This window comes from Typopeltis vanoorti, chromosome 5, assembly GCF_054136105.1.
Source record: "Typopeltis vanoorti isolate ZY-2024b chromosome 5, IOZ_Tvanoo_1.0, whole genome shotgun sequence".
Lineage (NCBI taxonomy): Eukaryota > Metazoa > Arthropoda > Arachnida > Uropygi > Thelyphonidae > Typopeltis > Typopeltis vanoorti.
The window spans coordinates 2,601,162-2,622,881 of record NC_143553.1 but is presented as its reverse complement, the minus strand read 5'-3'; the positions used below and the strand labels follow the sequence as shown (position 1 = coordinate 2,622,881).

The following is a 21,720-nucleotide window of genomic DNA, read 5'->3' as shown; positions in this document are numbered from 1 at the left end:
CAACCGTTTCTCAAGTATACTTGCATAAATATTACTCAGTAGAGAAATACCTCTGTAATTCTCATATTCAGTTTTATTCCCTATTTTGAATATGGTTACTATGAGAGCTCTAATTCAGTTATCTGGAATTCGACCCTCTGACTAGACCTTTTCTAGATGAACAAAACTTAAATACAAATCCTTTTGTATTTAAGTCTTGCTTACATTGTGATCAGAATACATCTTAGAAATTATGGAAACAACTACCGTGTTAGAGGAAAACTTCATCTTTATCACTGGCCATTTCGACCTTCATGTTAAGGTCATCATCTGGAGAATACACATATATACAAAGCAATAAGCTGCACTACAATCTAAATCACATGCTAAAGTTACTGGGAGGTATTGTTGATAGGAAATTAGTAATGATGTAAGTTCTTCATGTATCATCATCATCATCAAATTCCTGATATATACCTAAAGGGGAGTACAGGATATGATAGTACTACATGAAAAATTTACATCATTACTAACTTCCTATGTACAATTTTCCTCCAAATCAGTCAGTTACCTGTCAAGACTCCAACATTATCAGATCTTATATTTCTGTCTTCTCAGGCACTTTTTACCATATCCAGCCACCTATATCCGGGTCTTCCTCTAGGTCTTTTTCCTGCAAACTTGGAAGAGAACACTTGTTTTGCTAATCTTTAATCTCCCATTCAGTTTAAATGACCATACCACCAGAGATTAGCTCCACTAACAATATTGAGTTCTTTCCTAACATCTTCATTTTTAAAATGTTATTGCCGCTGATGCCATCTGTTCATGCCTCTAATCTTTCCGAGTACTCATATCTGTAGTCTCTAGTCTTTGGTCAAGTGTTTTATTTCTAACCTAGACCTCAGATCCATAAATTGAAATTGGTTTCAACACTGTCTTGTATACAGCTAATTTAGTGTTTTGACTAATTTCTCTCTTATTCCATATAAATTTATTCAGTTGACTTTCTACCATACCAGCTTTGTTGGTTCTGTTGTCTATTTCCATATTTAATTTATCATCTTCACTAAAAATCGTGCCTAAGTAACTGAAATGTTTTACTTGTTTTATAGGTTCTCCATTCACAATGCAGTTGATATTTCAATGTTTCTGCCTATTGTCATTGTCTTGTTATTGCTGACCTTCATACCATATCTATTACAACAGCTATTCAATTTAGTCAGGGAATCTTGCAGACTTGTAGCAGGTTTATTTAGAAGTATAACATCATCCGCATAAAGCAAAGAGCAGAAATTAACTTATCCAATTTTGATATCAACCCCGTGTGGTGACCAGGGTTAAAGAATAGTCCGAATGTAGCCCATGCATGCCATAAAAGGCGACTAAAATGGGTACCCAGTACCTGGGGGTATAGCCGGGTTCCTTCTTGTAAGGTTGGATGCAGGGCTAACAACCCTGTCCTGTAAAAACTCATTTGTTAAGAAAGTCAAAAGAAAAATTAGCCAGACGGACTTCGCAGAACAACTTGGACAACAGAAAAAGGATTATGAATATTAGTTTGGAAGCTGGAATGTCTTGAGCCTGAACAGACCAGGAACATTGAAGAGAGTGTGTGAGGAACTACAGAGATATATAGAGTGCAGATAACAGCATTGCAGGAGGTGAGATGGAAAGGAAGTGGCATATTTGATACAGAACACATACTATTTTTTACAGTGGAGGAGATCAAGAAGCCTTTGGCACCGCATTTTTGGTTAATAAAAAATGGAAACACTTGGTTCTTGATTTTAGACCAGTTAATGAATGACTTAGTATACTGAGAATAAAGTTTAAGATATTCAATATTTCACTTATATGTGCACACGCACCAACTGAAGACTCTTGTGAAGAAGACAAGATGAATTGCTATGAATTATTGGAGAAGATACATGATCAGGCATCGAAACATGATGGATGTAAAAATGGTTCTAGGAGACATGAATGCCAAAATAGGAAAGGAAGAGACCTTCTGACCAACAAGTGGAAGAGAAGATAGCACACACAAAGAAAGTAATGAAAATGGCATGAGACTAATTGATTTTGCAAGTAGCAAAAATATGATCATATGTACAACTTGTTTTCCACATAAAAAAGTACATAAATTTACCTGGAGATCGGCAGATGGAATAACGGAAAATCAGATAGATCATGTGATGATTGATAGACAACATGCGACAGATATCATTGATGTAAAAGTTTTAGAGGAGCAGATTGTGATATGGATCATTACTTGTTAAGAATTAAATATAAACAAAGGATAAAAATTAATAAAGTAGTTAGAGGAAAGAGAACACCAAGATATGATATCCAAAAATTAAAAGATGGAAAAATCAGACAAAAATATATTGAAAGATTGAGAGAAGAAATAAATGAGGATGAACAATGAAGATGTCCTGGGATTCAGAAACAATGATAAAAGAAATGAATGGTATGATTTGGAATGTAGAAAATGTGTTGAAGACAGAAATACAGCTCATCTAAAGATGCTTAGATGAAAAACTCGAGCAAATGAGAATGAATATAGAGAAAAACGAAAACAACCCAAAAAGATTTGTAGAAGAAAGAAACGTGAATGGGGAAAGGCAAGGCTAAATGAAATTGAGATTTTGAAGAATACAGGACAAATTAAAAAAATGTATAATAAGATAAAGGAAATTAAAGGTGGATTCCAACCCAGAACAACTTTCTGCAGAGACCATGAGGGGAAACTTGATCAGTGGAAAGGAGGACATTTTAAAAAGGTGGGCATAATATTTTGAAGATCTCCTTCAGGACAAAACAAGCTTGGAAAATGACGTTCCAGAAGAAGACGAGTTTAACGAACCCCTGGGAAGTATGGGAAAAGCTGAGACAGAGGACGCACCAGAATTAAACGAGGTGGAATTAGCCTTAAAGAGAATGAAAAATAATAAAGCACCTGGTGAAGATGGAATACCAGTTGAGCTATTAAAATACGGTGGGCAATCACTATTAATCAAAATACATAAGTGTTGTCAGAGGTATGGGAAACTGAATCTATGCCTACTGAATGGCACACTGCTATTATCGTTCCTATACATAAGAAAAATGACAAGTCTCTGTGCCAAAATTATAGAGGAATATCACTGTTAGCAGTAATTTACAAAATATTTGCAAGGGTACTGGCAACTAGATTGGAACCCTTTATAGAAAAAATGCTGGGTGACTACCAATGTGGCTTTAAGTATGATAGATCAACAACAGACCAGATTTTTACAGTACGAACTATAATGGAGAAATGCTACGAGTTCAATATCAATCTGCACCATTTGTTTGTGGACTTTAAACAAGCCTATGATAACATCGATAGAGATAAGCTATTTAAAGTCATGAAGGAATTCCAAATTCCACCTAAACTGATAAGATTAGTTAAAAGACACTCAGAAATACCATGGGTAGAGTGCAAATACAGGGTGAACTCACACCTGAGTTCAGGATTACCAAAGGATTATGACAAGGATATCAACAATGCTTTTCAACCTATGCCTTGAAAGGGTAATACGAAATGTAATTATAAACAGAGGTGGAACTATTATGAATAGAAGTCTACAGCTTTTGGCTTTTGTGGATGATGTGGACTGTATTGCAAGGACTGAAAGAAGCCTTAGAGAAAGTTATAGACAAATGAGAGAGGAGGCAAGGAAAATGGGACTACAAACAAACGAAACTAAAACAAAATACTTAATTGTTACCAGAGATAAACAAAAATTGGAAAACAGCCAAAGTTTCACGGTAGATGAAGAAACCTTTGAACGAGTCAAGCAGTTCAAATATTTGGGTTCAGTAATAACAGAAAGTAATGATATGTCAGTTGAAATTACCTATAGAATAGCTGCTGCAAATAGAACTTATTATAGTATTCAGCCACTATTAAAATCGAATTTGATTTCGATAAAAAGTAAAATCCAGCTACATAAAGTGATCCTCAAACCTGTGCTTTTGTACGGCTACGAAACATGGACAATGATCCAGAGAGATCAAAACCAATTACAAATATGGGAACGAAAGGTATTAAGAAAGATCTTTGACCCAATTAATGAGAATGGACTTTGGAGAGTGAGGAATAACAAAGAAATAATGTAGAAATTCAATGAAGTGGATATTATTACTGAAATAAAGGTGAGAAGACTGAGATGACTAGGACATGTTCAGCGAATGGGAGATGATAGAGCCATAAAAAAGGTCTTCATGTCTGGACCAGGTGGATCTAGGTCCAGAGGACGACCAAAAAGGAGATGGCTTGACGATGTGGAGGATGATTTAAAGAAAATGAGAGTAAAGAACTGGAGGAGCAAGGCACAGAATCGTGAAGAATGGAAGGCTATCCTGAAAAAAGGCCCAGATCCTAAATGGACTGTAATGCCAAGGTATAGTAGTAGTAGTAATTTTGATATCAGGTTTAATGTCACTTTCCTTCATAATGTGATCCATATAGATAATGAATACGATAATGTACATCCTTGTCTGACACCAAATTTACCATTAACCCACCTTCCTGTACTTTCTTCAATTCTAACTGCTGACTTACAATGACATATTCTTTATTTGAGTTGAATAAAGAATAAGTATTGTTTGCTATAATGCCCCATTGACACCATACCACAGTAGGGTTTTGAATAGCTTCACTCTTGGGACCTTGTCATGTGCCTTTTCCACATCTACAAAACTTAAATACAGATCTTTGTTATATTCCCATCATTTCTCAACTATTTGTTGTAAAGTGAAAATCTGATCCTGAAAGCCTCTACTTGGCCTGAATCCAGCTTATTCTTCATCAATCTTCCCTTCCACAATCCTTCTCAACTGTTTCTCAAGTATACATGCATAAATCTTACCAGGAACATTCAATAACTTAATGAAATACCACTGTAATTCTGACATTCAGTTTTATTTCCCTTTTTATATATGGGTACTATGAGAGCTCTACTCCAATCATCTGGAATTCGTCCCTCTGCCCAGGCCTTCTGAACTATGCAGTGCAGCCACTGTAAGACTTTTATACCACCATACTTCAGCATTTCTGGTCAAATATCATCTACTCCTGCTGCTTTTCTACTTCAAGTATGGACATGTATTCCTGACTGCATGCCTAGTCAGTGTTTTTTTTTCACTGTGCTGTCATCACTGCTTGTTTCATTCAGCAATTTTTTGAAGTAATTACTCCATACTACAAGGATATCTTTTTCTCCCGTTTTCATGTCACCTTTATCATCTCTAACTGCTTTTACAGCACTCTTTCCTCCATTTCTGAGCTTCTTCAACAACCTCCAGAATATCTTGAAACCTTCTTGATATTTATTTTCTATGTTCTTGCCAAAGTTTTCCTATGACTTTTGTTTAGCCAGTTTTAACACAGTGTTTAGTTTTCTTACATTTGGCTCTGTATTCTCTAAGAGCACAAGTTGACTTATTTGCCAGGAACTTTTGATATGCTTTCTTCTTTTCCTTCACTAACTCTTTAACTTCCTGTGTCCACCATTGAGTCCTGATTTTTCTATCCTTGCAGACAACCTCACCACATGCCTCTCTGGCTGAAGCAATTACTGTTTTCTTCAGGGCTTACACTGAGTCTCCACGGTTTGGTTCCTGTTCTCAGAGTCTTTCATTTTTGCATCAATAATCTTTGTGTATTTTAGTCTACAGTTCACATCTGAGAGCTGCTCAACTTTTATTCACTTTAAAACTTTCTTTTCAATATGAAATTCAATTTTATGCTCAAGACTAAATGGTGATCACTTCCCATTTCAAATCCTCTATACACTCTGGTGTCCTGCACTAGTGGGAAAACATCACTATCAAGAATAATATAGTCAATGAGACTTTTCTTATTCCTTGCCTCTTCTCTCCATGTGAATTTGTGTACATTTTTATGTTGGAACATTGTGTTAGTAATAACCAGTCCATGTCCCGAGCAGGAATCCAAGAAGTATTTGCCATTATTATTAGATTTGCTCTTTTCTCCAAATTTTTGAAAAATATTTCAAAAGTTTTTCATGTAGTACTATCATAATATCTTGTACACCCCTTGAGGGTACATGTCAGGAATTTGATGATATATATATTTCATTTCACCCAGACACAGTTGCAATGACTTGGGAGCATCATATTCCTCCAATTTATACCAGCTACAAAGATGAGACTCATTACATGGCATGATGCACCTTGAAATTGGGGGTGTCTACTAACTTCTTTCCAAGCAGTGTACGTGTGTGTGTGTAAGAAAGACTACAATCATATGGTGAAAATGGTACTTTATAAAGAACAATACACAGTTTATATTTTCAATAGGAAGATGATGTGATGTTAATAAGGTGTAAGATAAGGGTGTGCGTTATATACACAGTTATTCATCATCTATATGAATCACACTATGAAGGAGAGTGGCATTAAACTTGATATTAAAGTTGAAGATTTCCCTGACTCACTTCAACTACTATCTCAAAGATGGATGGAGTGTTTCAACTCTGTCTTCTACAGGTATTCCCACAGATGCTTGCTGCTCCACTGAATTGTCATCCACATTTCTCCACTCTCCACTGGATCTTTTTAAACTTAAGCAGTGGATACTTTACATCTTTTTACAGTCAGACTGAAAAATCAGCAACCCAGCTTCTCTTCCTACTTTCTATTCTATCTGAACTGTGTTCAGTTCAATAACAATAATAATCCTTTCAAATGTTTCAAGCTGGACACTGTACTTGTAGGAGAATAGTTTCCTTCTTCCCCTACTTTGCATATACCTTTGTATTGCACTATTGTACTATAGGTTCTATCATCTCTGATATGTGGGATTGAAAAATAAAAAATTAAAAAAAGTTCTACTGTATGCCATACATACATACATATATATATATATAAACTTAATTGTTTGCATACTTGGGATTAGCAGTTAAAATAACCAAGTTTATAAAATAACTTGGTTATCCTAATATACAATATCTCCAAGTTAAAAAATTTATTACATCTATATCTCCTCCAGAGATTTTTTTTTTAAAATAAAAACACCTTGTTGCAACTTCTATAGGTAAAGTTGATAAGGCTCCGTATTACTATAACCTGGGTATTTAGTGTCTAGCTACTCACTGAGGATACCTCAAAAAGGGTTGAAACTGGTCTGGGTAGTGACCCCACCCATAATGCATTGCAGTATACACCTTCTAGTGAGATGTGCTTTACATTATGGGAAAATACTAAGAATAGTGATCAGAGCTTTATTCACCTTTACAATGAGTTGCCCTGGTGTTGTACCATCTTTAGACTTGAACTTTGTTTCAGGTGCAAACTTAATTGTTTGCATACGATTAGGAGTTAAAATAACCAAGTTTATAAAATAACTTGGTTATCCTAATATACAATATCCCCAAGTTTAAAAATTTATTACACACACACACACACACACACACACACACACACACACACACACACACATATATATATATATATATACGGAACAGATAATATATGGGAGAGAATGTGTTTCCAAACAAGAAAGTTTACCTCAAAAAAAGTATTCAAGACTTGAAGAACATACTTCCAAGAAGCATGGAATTGGTACTTTAGTCCTCGTTCAACTGAGTGGAAGAGTCTTGCAGCTGTACTAAGATTTCCAGGAGATGAATCTTCAGTTGAAAGAAATTTTCTGGCAGAAGGCTTAATGCATTTTGTCAGTAAAATCTAAAATAAAATATTGTAATCAATATCCTCTTCACAAATTATATTATTTATTATTATATATTCTACACTCAGAGAAGAATATATATACCTACACCACACTGGTACCCAAAGACTTTTGATAAACATAATGGTCTTACAGTTGGTGATGAAAGCTGTCTCCCATCTAAAGATTTACTTGTTTATGCGATTTTGGGTTTAATGGCATGGTACATGGACAGCTATGGTCATGCTGTGCCAAAAACATGTGTAATAAACAAGTATCTTACATAACTCTAAACACCATATATAAAAGTCAATATAATAACAATAACCATAAATGAAACATTTCTTGAGAGTATACTAATTAATAAATAAGATAGCATAAAATCAGTCTAGAAAAACAAATTTAAAATATGCATATAAACAGATGCAAAATGTATAAAAAAGTATTAAAATTCATAAAATATACATATAACTGAAGTTTTTTAAAAACATATTTACAACTTAGACTTATAAGTATATAAGGTGGTAAAGATTAATACTCTGTAAAAACTTAAAAACCAGGTCGATAGCTGATGAGGCTGATAAAATATACCTAAGTGTCTAGGGCTCAGATAGATTATAAAAGTAGGTAAAATAATACCTGCACTTGGCAAAATGGGGGCACTTGATTAAAATATGAATGATGGATAGTTTATAATCACAAAACTCCCACAAAGGCATGTCATCACCCCTCAGTAGGAAGGAATGCATAAGATGACTTATGACCTATGCAGAGCCAAGCAAGAACGACTTCCTCTGTTCAAATCTTGAGCAGGCCAAATTGCCAAAATATAATATCAAGCTTAATTTGATAGACCTTATTATTAGATAGCCGTTCCAAGATAGCTGTCACTGGGAGAGGAGTTTTGTCTGATAATCTGTGTATGGTACACAGTGAATGTTTGAGAAACAAGCTGACCTTGCTGTTGTATCTGCAGTCTTGTTTCCCTTAATCCCAACATGGTTTTGAATCCAACAGAAGCATACATTAATGTGTAGCTTCCATAACTGAAAGAGGAGGTGTTGAATTCGAGAGAGCCCCAAATGTTGTTGTTGTAGCTCTAAATCTATTGTCTGAAAAGAACTTTGTGAGTCTAAATATATTATGCACCTTTTGGAGCAATGGAATTTGACATATTTTAGTACAAACTCTATACAACATACACCTCTGCTGTAAAGTTGTTGCACTCTAGTGGGACTTGTTTAAGTATAATGTTGTCTGGAAATATGGCAGAAGATCCCACTAGTTCCTCTGATTATGAGCCCTTCGTGTAGACAGGTACAAAATCACAGTATTCAGTTCTATGATCTTTGAAGAGTTGATAGCAGACAAAAGCAGAGGTGGAGATTTTGATAGAGCTACATGCTGGCATGTATGACTGCCACTGTGAAAGTGGATTTCGTGGTGTCTGCGCTATGTTATCACTGATATTTCTAGAACTTGTAGGAAGGCTTTTATTCACAAACCAAAGGGTTTTAGGAGACTGTTGTGGTCTTAATGTAGTTGGATATGTGGAGGTTCTCTGGCAGCGATTTTTATTTAGTTATATATAACAACAACAGCAGTTGATGTCAAAGTGATAAAGGCAGTTTGTTTGCCTCGACATACAGACTAGGAACAGGTGACGTGAAAATCTTCAGTTGCAATTTCGATGGCTTGATGGTGAATAGTGTTTAGCCACTGCAGTATATATACTCTCCCTAGCAGAAGCATAGACTTGGTACCTGTGGTAAAGAGTTTTAATTTTATCCATGCCCTGTACAAATAAAACAAAGAACATCTGCAGCACCCAAGGTGGAAAACAGGTGAAGAGAATGTTCATGTCTTTATGGCACTTGTCTCATAACTGACGTATGTGAGGGAAAACTGAGTTTATTGTCAAATATCAGTCCCAAGAACTTGAGACTGGTATTTGGATATTTGACAACTAGTGCAACTGTGATTGTCTTTTTCAGAGTTCTGGGTCAGGATGAAGACCACATCTGCAGCAAAATGCACACAAACTGTCTTCTGCTGCAAAAATCTGAACCCATTTGCAAGCACTCATTTCGAAAGATGGTCAATGGTTGCAGCTGTCTTTCTATGACTCTCATATTATGCGAATGACAGAAGATGGTAAAGTCATCCACATTACAGGGCATTACTTACTATTGGAGGAAACTGTTCTGTTATCGAGTTGACCTTGATTACAAAAACCTTGACATTTAAAGCAGAACCATGTGGGATCCCCCTTCTTGGTTTAGGGGCAGGAGAGGGCATTTCCCACTTGGAAGATTTGGTTGGATAAAAAGAAGGAGATTCCCTCTAAGACAGAAATTATGGAAGTCTTTCAGTATTCCAAGTCTTCAAGCAGTGTCATATACTTTTTCCATATCATAGAAAAACCAATACTAGATACTAGCATTTTAGGTAGGCAGCTCTAATGGATACCTCCAGCTCAAAAAGACGATCAGTTATAGAATATTTTCAGAAGCTAGATTATGTTCTAGAAATAAAGTTGTTTCTCTCCAGCAACCATAAAAGACAAGAGTTAACTTTTTTTTTTCCCCAGAATCTTGCACAAGCAGCTGGTCAGAGCAATTGGACTACCTGGCTTAGGAAATACAACAATAAATGCCTTTAGCCAGGTACCTGGAAATATGCTCTTACAAAAAATTTTGTTGTAAAGGTGCAACAGTTGACCCAGGGCTGATGTTGACAGATGTTTTACCATCAACATAAAGGATACTATCTGGTCCAACAAAAGCTGAATGACATTCAAGCAAAGCAGTTTTCATTTCTTCTTTGGTAAACAGTCTGTGGCATTCTTTTGTGCTGTTTGAAGGAAACCAGACTTCTTGTTTTTTTGCTTTGCATTTTTGGGCAAGGAACCCAGGGGAATAAGATGATGTTGGCCATGCTTTTGCAAAAGTCTACCTGAGCATGTTGACAACTGTTGTTGAATCAGCAACTGTGCAACTACTGTGCCCAAGGATAGAGAGCTGGTGGGTGATATATCTGCCTTTCATTTTCTGAATTTTTTCTTGTACTTCTTTGCTGTTGGTGGAGCTTGATATAGAAGAAGAAATTTGGATCCAGAATTCCTTTTGACTTTGGTGATAGATGAATCCAGCTTGAACCTAGACACATTTAAAATAATTCAGCTTTGTTATGGTGTACCTGTGAAAAATACATTAAACTTTCTCCTGGGCTTGTTTGGCTGATGTGCAATCAACACTCCACCATAACTTTGGGAAATGTGTGAACCGATTAGATGCTTTAGGAATTTCAGTTGTGGCTGCTGCTATAATGCACTCTATTACATGCTTCACTGCATCTGCTAATGAGGAAAAGGTGGACCAATCAGCTTGCTCATTGGTCCACCATGATATCTGTGATGTAGTATAAGTTGCCAGTGTACTACACGTTATTCCCGCTTCCTCTGCAGGGTCCGCATGTTACTTAGATGCGACTACTTGTTAGTACCAATCCCAACCGACTTGTCGCCTAGTCTGCCGCTGGGGAGGGGGGGGGGTATATATATATATATATATATATATTTTTTTTTTGGCTGTATAGGCGTATGTTCACGGGGCCAGTTTGCCTGCTTGCGGGATGAAAAACGCCAGATAAACTGGTGGAAAAAACCCTACTGCCGGTGCCCAAGACCGGCTAACTTGGCTATGGCTGAGGAAGATCCTCAAATTCCTCACGTCTTTGACGGGAATCGAACCTGGGACACTCCTTCCCCAGTCATATGGTTGCGAAGCGCAAAGCCACTAGGCTAACCGCGCGGACTACATGTAAAAAAGTAGATATCATGGGAAAGTGATCGCTCCCAAAAAGGCTGCCGTTAGGCGACAAAATATCATTCATGGCAGTACGTTCAAGTAAGCATGTAAAAGAAAGGGATGCTTCCTGTGTTTGAGGAGAGATTGTTGTCATCAAGCATATGCTCAATAGCTCTTCCTCCGATATTTGTTTGTGCACTATCCCACATAACATTCTGTAGGATAGTGCACAAACTCAGATCTCCCATTAAAAGTAAGAGAGATGGCAACTGAGATGTGATATCATCAACATCATCTGGAGAAATATCTGTAGCAGGAGAGAGGTAAATGCATCATACTGTTATTATATTTACGACTGAGAATCTTAAGACATTAAGAAGCATTTGGATGGAAGTACATTTCAAAAAGAGTAATAATGGAGTAGTGAAAGGAAAAAATAAGGAAAGTGGTAGCAAGTGAAAAAGCCAAAGTATGGAGACAACATTGCATGGTGAGTCCCTGATTATGGGTGCGTTTGATGAGTACATGAACAAACTGTACTTTTCTGGTTCAAAGATTAAAAGGGGTTAGTGACAAAAGTAAGTCCATCAAAAAAAAAAAAAAAAAAAAGAAAAGAAAATTAAGTGAGTTAATAATTTTGGATAGAACAAGTGAATAAGAACGTGAAAAGTAGAGAATGTGAAAAGGCATGAAAGAGTTACTACAAGGAAAAAGAAAAGTGAGAATAAGTCTCTTGCCAAGGTTTGATATGACTGAATTGAGAACAAGGATAATGACTGCAAATGAATCAATGTGTAGACTGCGGAGAAGGAATGGCATAAAGTTGACAGACTAAAGAACCTGTATATGCCTGATGAATTGCACTTGATGGATTTGAAGTTAGGTGTCAGGAGGAAAATTTGTTCAGTAAAAGAATGAATATGCAAAATTTAAAAAACTGAAGCTGTCAGGGAGGATGCATATGAGCATGTTTAAGCTGTCTAACAGCTTCTGAGGTGAGTGAATGAATAAGTGGGTGCATGACTAAGAAGGATCACAGAATGGTGAATGCACCTTATCAGGTGTCTCAAATCTCAATGAAATGCTCAATAAAATATTCAAACAGTACTGTGGACCTAAAGAGATACTGCAGTGGATGTATTCTAATACCCAAAATATAAGGAACAAAGCAAGGAGTTGTTCATATTGGCCAAAAATTACAGGTATTAGTGAGACCTGGTTAACTGAGAAAAATAATAACAAAATAGAAACAAATACAAAATACAAATACAAAAAACTATATATGTACATTCTATAAATAAAACTTATTCACACAACAGACAATACATGTAGAACATAGTATTGTCTGTTGTGTCAATATGTAGCTAAATTAAAAACAAATAGAAGCTACTTAAATATCATAGGAGTATATGCTCCTGAAGAAGGTAGGAAAGAGGATTCTGAACAATTTTATGAGGAACTACAAAAACAGTTAAATAAATGTAATATAAAATGACTATATATTAAAGCAAGAGATCTTAATGTTAGAGTTGGAAATAATCCAATCCCAAATGTCTTACGAAAATATGGAGAAATTTGCATGTCAATAACAATAGTCATGAACTATTAGACTTCTGCACTTTCAATAATTTTAAAATAACCAATATTTTTTTCGAAAAAATAATATAAATAAATACTTGGAATGCAGAGGGAATATATATATATGTTCACTGAGCATCTATAGATGCCGTATGGTCACTCTGATGCTCGGTGATGTGCCACACCAGACCTCACCATGTAGTCCTGCTGTTTGCTTTTCTGGCCACCTCAATTCTCTGAAGATCAGTCACTCCACACACACACACACACACACACACCATCCATCCATTCATCCATCCATCCATCTCATTGATGGTCTACCCCTGCCTGTTTTTCCAGGAACTTTACCTTCTATTACTGTTCTGAGAAGTCCCCCTGACAGAGAGAAAAGATCTATAATTGATTATATCATTACTAATCAGAAATTAGCTCTTTTTGGAGGGAGGATTAGCTGTGTTCTTTTACCAGGATCTTGGCTAACTAACCATCAGTCATGCTTGTAGCATTTTGAGCATAGTTAAGCCTGGGATGGATTTCTGTGTGGTCTGGCAACCGACAACACAGTCAAAAACCCTGATGGAACTGATATAGATGGCAGCACCAATATTTCGGTGTAGTCCGGAGAGCCATATCCAGGGTCTTAGTATCATGCCTCCACATGGACCCCCCCCCCCCCAGGAAACATGGTGTTGTAATGAGCCATGGCAAAGTTGATACTGAGCAAAGAGCTGGCAGAAAGCTATAAAATGCCTCTCCCAAGACATCATGTAGCCAGCGTAGGAGATTAAGCCACAACCCCTCCACTACAATGCCAAGAAGAAGAAGAAAGAAAGGCCATAAAGCCCATGGCCAGAATAGGCAAACACTGAATGTGACTAAATTTCCCCAACAATATGACTACTCTGATAGAAACCATTTATGGAAACCAGAGCATGATGCAGTGGGGAAGCTTTCCCAAATAATAAGCAATACTGGAATAGCCCAAAGAATTCATAAATATAACAGTAATCAATACAATCCTTTTTTCCTCTATATAGGAATATTTAATTGTCGAACACTTAAAGAAGAGGAAGACTTTACCATCTTACAGTAAGAACTAAAACATATTAAATTGGACATCACAGGTTTAAGTGAAGTTCGCAGGCAGGATGAACATTTAATAAAAATAAAAAATAGAGACTGCTTATACTATTATGGGAAAACTAAAGGAAAATAGGGAGTTGGATTTCTAATTAAGAAAATAATTACATACCTTATAGAAAAATGTAATCATACAGATGAAAGAATAACAGAAATCACACTTAAACTACAAACTTAAAATCAGGATCATCCAAATATATGCTCCCACCTCATCTCACACTGATGAAGAGATAGAAGCATTTTATGACTCACTGCAGCACACTCCAGACAAAAAAAAAAAAAAAAAAAAAAAAAAAAGCAATCAGAACTTTACTATAGTAATGGGTGATTTTAACACCAAAGTAGGTCATCCCATTCACCAAATAGACACAACAGGATCATACGTATATGGCACAAGCAGCAACTCAGGAATGGCTCTGACAGCATTCTCTATCAGCAACAAGCTGTATATTAGAAAATGGACATGGAGAAGTCCAAATGGAGAAATAAAAAATTAAATAGATTATATACTGTGTAATAATAAAGAAATAGTTCAAGATACCTCAGTACTAAATCAAGTAAAAACAGGAAGTGACCACCGACTGGTGAGAGCCAAAATTAAAATAAACCTCAAATTGGAAAGAATAAAATGGCTAAACAACAAAAAATCAAGGAGTCTTGACTTAAAACTTACTGAAAACAAGAAGGATTATGAAGAAAACTCAATCAAAAACTAGACTTAATAAATATATTTGAAGAAGAAGACATAAATAAAATAAGCAAAAACCTAACAGAAGTAATAATCTCAGTAGCCAACGAATTCAAAAGCAACAAACAATAAAAAAGACTTAAACTTTCAGAGGAAACCTCACAACTACTAAAAAAGAGACGAAATATGAAACAAGACAAAAACTGAATTTCTTAAATAGAATATGAACTATGCAAAACAATAAGGAAAAAGATGAGAAATTAAATAAGATCTTCTAACACTAAAAAAATAAAAAAAAACAATTGAAAATAATAAAAATATGAAAATACTAAAACATTTATTACTTGGCAAAAGTCAAATAAATGCAATAAAAGATAAGAATGAAACTACAATAAGGAACCAATAACACAATCTAGAAGAATTTTAAAAAGAACTCTATAGTGATCCTTCAATAGATAAATCAAATATAAATAACTCTTCTCCATCGCATATAGAATTCATCCCCCCATTCACTTCAGATGAAATAAAACAAGCATTAAAACAAATGAAAAATGGAAAATGTACTGGTGAAGACCTAATTCATATAGAATTAATTAAATGGGGAGAAAACAATATAACAATAGCATTTTTCCAGAAAACTGGAAAAATGCTATTCTGATACTGTTATTTAAAAAAGGGGGACAAAGAAGAAGTAAAGAATTACAGACCAATTAGTATTCTCTCTAATCTGTACAAAATTCTCACAAAAGTCATAAACATATTAACCCCTCTTCTAGACTCAAATCAACCAGTAAAACACACAGATTCCATAAAGGCTTTAACACAATTGATCTTATTCATGCAGTAAAACAAATAATAGAAAAAGCAGAAGAAAACCAATTGCCTCTCTGTTTAGCCATTGATTATGAAAAAGCATTTGATTCCATCAAAACTAATGCAATAATCAAAGCACTCCAGAATCAGGAAGTTCCTGGAGAATACATGGACCTCCTCCAGGAAATATACCACACAGCAACAGCAACAATCCAACTTCACATGAGTAGCAATAAAATATCAATTGAAAAAGGTGTCTGAAAAGGAGACGCTTTATCACCCAAAATCTTTGCAGCAGTCCTTCAAGAAATATTTACTAATATAAACTGGACAAACCTTGGTATAAAAATAAATAACAGAAACTTAACACACCTAAGATATGCAGATGATATCATAATTTTTGCAAACACTACAGAAGACCTTAATATAATGATAGAAGACCTATATCATGAAAGCAGAAGTCAGTCTAGAAATAAACAGAGAAAAAACTAAAATCATGTTTAATCATTTTGTAAATTTCTTGGAATAGCTTCTTCATATATATACTTAGGTGATCTCATTGATTTAAACTGTGGACTCCAAAAGGAAATAAATAGGAGAGTTCAACTTGCCTGGAGTGCATTCAGAAAACTGAAAAGCATTTTTCAAAATAATGATGTCCCATTCTGTTTAGAAAGGAAGACATTTAACCAGAGTATACTTCCAGTCATCACATATGGTTGTGAAACTTGGTCCCTAACAAAAGCACTGGCAAATAAACTAACAACGACTCAAAATTTATGGAAACAATTGATTAAATTGAATTTTTTTGATAATGAAATGAAATTGTAGTATTCATTTTTGCCTTAATTTTGTTAAGTGTGCATTGAGTTATAATTGAATCTTTATGGAGAGGTTGAAGGTCAGACTCACATCACTGACATCATCCTTCATCATAAGTGACTAAAATGGAAATGGGCTAGACATCTATCCAGAAGAGATGAGTGATGGACCACCATACTAATGAACTGGATTCCAAAAGAAGAGAAATGAGGCCGAGGACATCCTAAAGAAGGTGGAGTGATGAATTGTCGAATTTTGTCGGGAAAAGTTGGTCAGACGGTCCGGTTGGCCGAGTGGTTAGCGCGTCCGCTCTCCAGCCAAGAGGCTGCGGGTTCGAATCCTGCCATGGATATGGATGTTTACGATTGTTCTACAAACTTTGTGTGGAAAGGGAATCTGCAACCTTATTCTAGCAGAAGACACCATTGCCAAAACCATGTGAGGTACGGCAGTGACCATACGGCATCTACGGACGTCAAATGTGGGGGAAAAAAATTGGTCAACCATTGCAAAGAACAGAGAAAGGTGGAAAGAATTAAAGGAGGCCTTCACCAGCAGTGGACAGAAAATGGCTACAATTAATAATAAGAAGAATCAGAAACTAGCTCCACGTATGAGAGATGTACATGTTTATAGAAGAAGTGAAAATTTTTCAGATCATTATTTAGTAGTCTCTAAAACAGAAAAACTAGCAAAATGGAGAAAGAAAGTAAATAAGAAAAACAAAAAAAGAACAAGTATACAAAGTATATCTATTACAAGAAGAAAGCTTTAGAATGCTACATTAATCACAATTAACAGATTACCTAAACAAAGCCTAAAGCAGTGAAAATACAGAAGAATGGAAAACTTTAATAAAGATAATTCATAAAGCAGCCTCTGAATGTCTGGAGTGTGTGGTCTGAAAGTTTTTCCGAAATGGAGATATTTAATGTGCCATTTGTGTTCGTCCATCCTAATTGGTTCGCCCTGTTTCCCCCTATGTATGGTAGGTTACATGTGCATTGTATTTTGTAAACACCTGGGTGTGCTAGGTGTGGAAGAGGATCTTTGGAAGAACTGAGTAGGTGTCTTAATTTTGTCGGGGGTTCGAAGGTGGTTTATGTTGTATTTGTGTAATGTTCTGTCTATTTTTTCCGAAATGCCTTTAACATAAAGTATGGCAATAGCATTCTTGAAATCTTTTTTGTTTTTAGTGGTATCTCTGTAGAGAATCTTGTGAATAGTTTTTTTACTGTATACATTTTTTATAAATATATGGTTGATGATCTCGTATTCCTGGTTTAGAGCTTGCTCATTTGAACAAATAGTTTGAGCTCTGTGTCACCAATGTCCTGATCAATGATACTATTATGCTCCTACAGAACATATTTCCACGCGACATCACGGCCCTCTTTGCCCATGTACTCCGCTCCAGATATTTCGTGAGGCAAAACAATTTTTACCTTCAAAAAGAAGGTACAGCCACGGGCCCAGCACTTTCCCCCCAATAGCAAACTTTTATATGGAAGACTCTGAGCAACAAGCTCTAGAAGCACTAAATACATTACTTAGCTACCTGAACACACAACACAAATGTATCCAATTCACCATTGAAATTGAAAAAAAAAAAAAAAACTCTCTTCCTTTCCTAGACATACTCGTCACATGTCTTCCCTCAGGCTGTCTCTCCTTCTCAGTCTACTGCAAACCTACACACACAAAAATTCTTACCACCACCCAACACAAAAACTAGGTGTCATAAGCACCCTTAAACACAGAGCGCAAACTATTTGTTCAAATGAGCAAGCTCTAAACCAGGAATACGAGATCATCAACCATACATAGAAAAAAAAAATGGATACAGTAAAAAAACTATTCACAAGGTCCTCCGCAGAGACACCACTAAAAACAAAAAAGATTTCAAGAATGCTACTGCCATACCTTATGTTAGAGGCATTTTGAAAAAAATAGACAGAACATTACACAAATACAACATCAAAACCACCTTCGAACCCCCGACAAAATTAAGACACCTACTCAGTTCTTCCAAAGATCATCTTCCACACCTAGCCCACCCAGGGGTTTACAAAATACAATGCACATGTAACTTACCATATATAGGGGAAACAGGGCAAACCACCCCAATTAAGAAGGACAAACACAAACAACACATTAAATACTTCCATTTTGGAAAAACAAGCCTTTCAGACCATGCACTCCAGACATACCACAGAATTCATTGGAAAGGTACCAAGTCCTTGCATTGCACCAAAACCTGGTTCGAGAGGAAATTTAAAGAGGCATGTGAAATGCTCAAACATAATCCTAACCAGAACAAAAATGATGGTCTAACCATTCCAAGAATGTGGAGTACCCATTTGCAACCATTATTGCAACCAGAACAAAAATGATGGTCTAACCATTCCAAGAATGTGGAGTACCCATTTGCAACCATTATTGCAACCAGAACAAGCCAAAGAAAAATTTCAATACAAGAAGACTTGGTGAAGGTTTTTTTTTTTAACATTCAATAGCAATCTTAACTGTACAAATCCAGAAGAAAATCTTAGTACAGAAGGCCTTTAGCAGGGTTTATTCTTTTTTTTTTAACCACTAGAGGTCAGGCTAAATAAAAGAACAATTAACAGCATAGATTCAATTTACTTTTGTAGAATGAAAGAGCATGTAGCTTGCTTTCATATACATATGTATCTTTCTGATAATGACCTCAATACAGAGGTCGAAATGTCAATTGTTATTTTATTAATAGTAAAATAATCATTTCAACACGTGTGTCCCAAAATTCGTAAATATGCAGATGATCAGATTATATTACAAGACAATGAAGATAAACTTCAAAAATCAGTTTACGAATTAACCAAAATAAGCCAAAAATACAATTTAAAAATTTCACAAAAGAAAATAAAAGTCATGGCATTCATGTTAGATCAAAAATAGTTATAGAAAATAAAATAATAGAACAGATAACAGTTTAATAATCATTTAGGTTACATAACATATCTAAAAGATATAGATGAAAAAATAAGGAAATTTCAGAAAATCTGTGGAACAATACAAGGACACTGAATAAAAAAACAAGATGAGAAGCTCAACTAAAATTTTATAAAGTAATGGCCATTCCCACTCTATTATATGGTTCATGGATAGTTAAAAAGAAAGATAAAAGTAAAATCGCAGTCACACCGAAAGAAGTGCCAGTGCTTGATGTAATGTATAATATCGAATGCGGGATCTGTCGCTTAGTGCCGGAGAGAGCAAATAACATCAGACTTGACGTCGCCAACATCCTTGCCTAGTCTTCGCCTCCAAAAAGTAATTTATCGTCTGGCCAATGCACTGCTCTCGTGAAATTACAGAAAGAAAAAAAGTATTGTCACCACCAGAGCGGATAAGGGTAATGCCACCGAATACAATCGAAAAATGGAGATTATCCTCTGAGATCACTCTACCTACATTCCACTAGAACACGACCCCACTAGAACACAAGTTAAAAAATTAAAAAACTTACTTAAAAAAGTATCTTCCTGGCCTCCGGAAATTATGAAAAAACTCAAACCTTTCTGTCCCCCGCCGGAATATACTATTTACCAAAAATCCACAAACCCAATTCCCAACTAAGACCTATAAGTAGATGCCACTAACACATCTTGCTACAAACAGTCAAAACAGCTGGCCAACTCTCTGACCTCCCTCACTGGACTTTCCACATCCTATATAAAAATACTCAAACCATTTTAAAACCCTAATAGAAAATCATCATCAAATTCCTGCCATGTACCCTCAAGGGGTGTACAGGATATGACAGTACTACATGAAAAATTTACATCATTACTAACTTCCTATCTACAATTTTCCTCCAAATCAGTCTGTTACTTGTCAAGACTCCAACATTATCAGATCTTATATTTCTATCGTCTAAGGCACTTTGTACCATATCAATCCACCTATATCTTGGTCTTCCTCTGGGTCGTTTTCCTGCCAACCTGGCAGAGAACACTTGTTTTGCTAATCTTTCCTCTCCCATTCTATTTAAGTGACCATACCACCTGAGATTAGCTCTGCTAATGCATTCCTGGATGCTGACAATGTCAAGTTCTTTCCTAATATCCTCGTTTTTAATATGATATTGCCATTGATGCCATCTGTTCATGCCTCTAATCTTTCTCAGGACTCTCATATCTGCGGTCTCTAGTCTTTGGTCAAGTGTTTTACTTCTGACCCAGCTCTCAGATCCATAAGTTAAAACTGGTTTGAACACTGTCTTGTATACAGCTAATTTAGTGTTCCCACTAATTTCTCTCTTATTCCATATGAATTTATTCAATTGACTTCCCACCATACCAGCTTTGCTGATTCTGTTGTCTATTTCTATATTTAATTTACCATCTTCAGTAAAAATCGTGCCTAAGTAGCTGAAATGTTTTACTTGTTCCACAGGTTCTCCATTCACAACACAGTTGACATTTTCAATGATTCTGCCTATTTTCATTGTCTTTGTCTTTTTATTGCTGACCTTCATAGCATATCTATTACAACAGCTATTCAATTTAGTCAGAGAATCTTGCAGACTTGTAGCGGATTTATTTAGAAGTATAACATCATCCGCATAAAGCAAAGAGCTGACATTAACATCTCCAATTTTTATATCAGGTTTAATACCACTTTCCTTCATAATGTGATCCATATAGATAATGTACATCCTTGTCTCACACGAGATTTAACATTAAACCATCTTCCTGTACTTCCTTCAATTCTAACTGCTGACTTACAACTCAAATAAAGACTAAGTATTGCTTGATACAATGCCCCATTGACATCATATAGCTGCAGGGGTGCTTAAGGGTCAAAGCTGTATAACTGAGAGGAGACCTCCACATAGCCTTTAAAGGAATGCGGAGAACCGACCAGGGCTTCTGACCTAATGTCCAATCCTCACCTTCTCGTGGTGCACCCTGTTGGGTATCTACTTTGATACTGAACGAACGAGGATGGGCCTGGCTGGGATTTAGCCGACCAAATTGTATTCTTATTGGTTAAACCAAAATACAAAATGATGGTAATAGAAAATCTTACCTTAAATAACATAGATATAGTAAGCTTTGACATCTCCTCATTGTTTACCAATATTCCCTTAATTGATACCTTAACACTCTTAGAAAACGTTTTTCCTT

At 35.8% G+C, this 21,720-nt stretch overlaps 1 protein-coding gene across 2 annotated transcripts in view; it reads right to left on the bottom strand.

Annotated features, from left to right (window-relative positions):
* The window catches only part of LOC150106189 (RRP12-like protein), a 582,235-nt gene that overhangs the window by 346,802 nt on the left and 213,713 nt on the right, over positions 1-21,720 (bottom strand). For both annotated transcript variants that reach the window (XM_090392222.1, XM_090392221.1), the window contains exon 12: positions 7,537-7,713. In XM_090392222.1, coding sequence (XP_090248348.1) covers positions 7,537-7,713 — 177 coding nt within the window. The remainder of the gene's footprint in view (positions 1-7,536; positions 7,714-21,720) is intronic.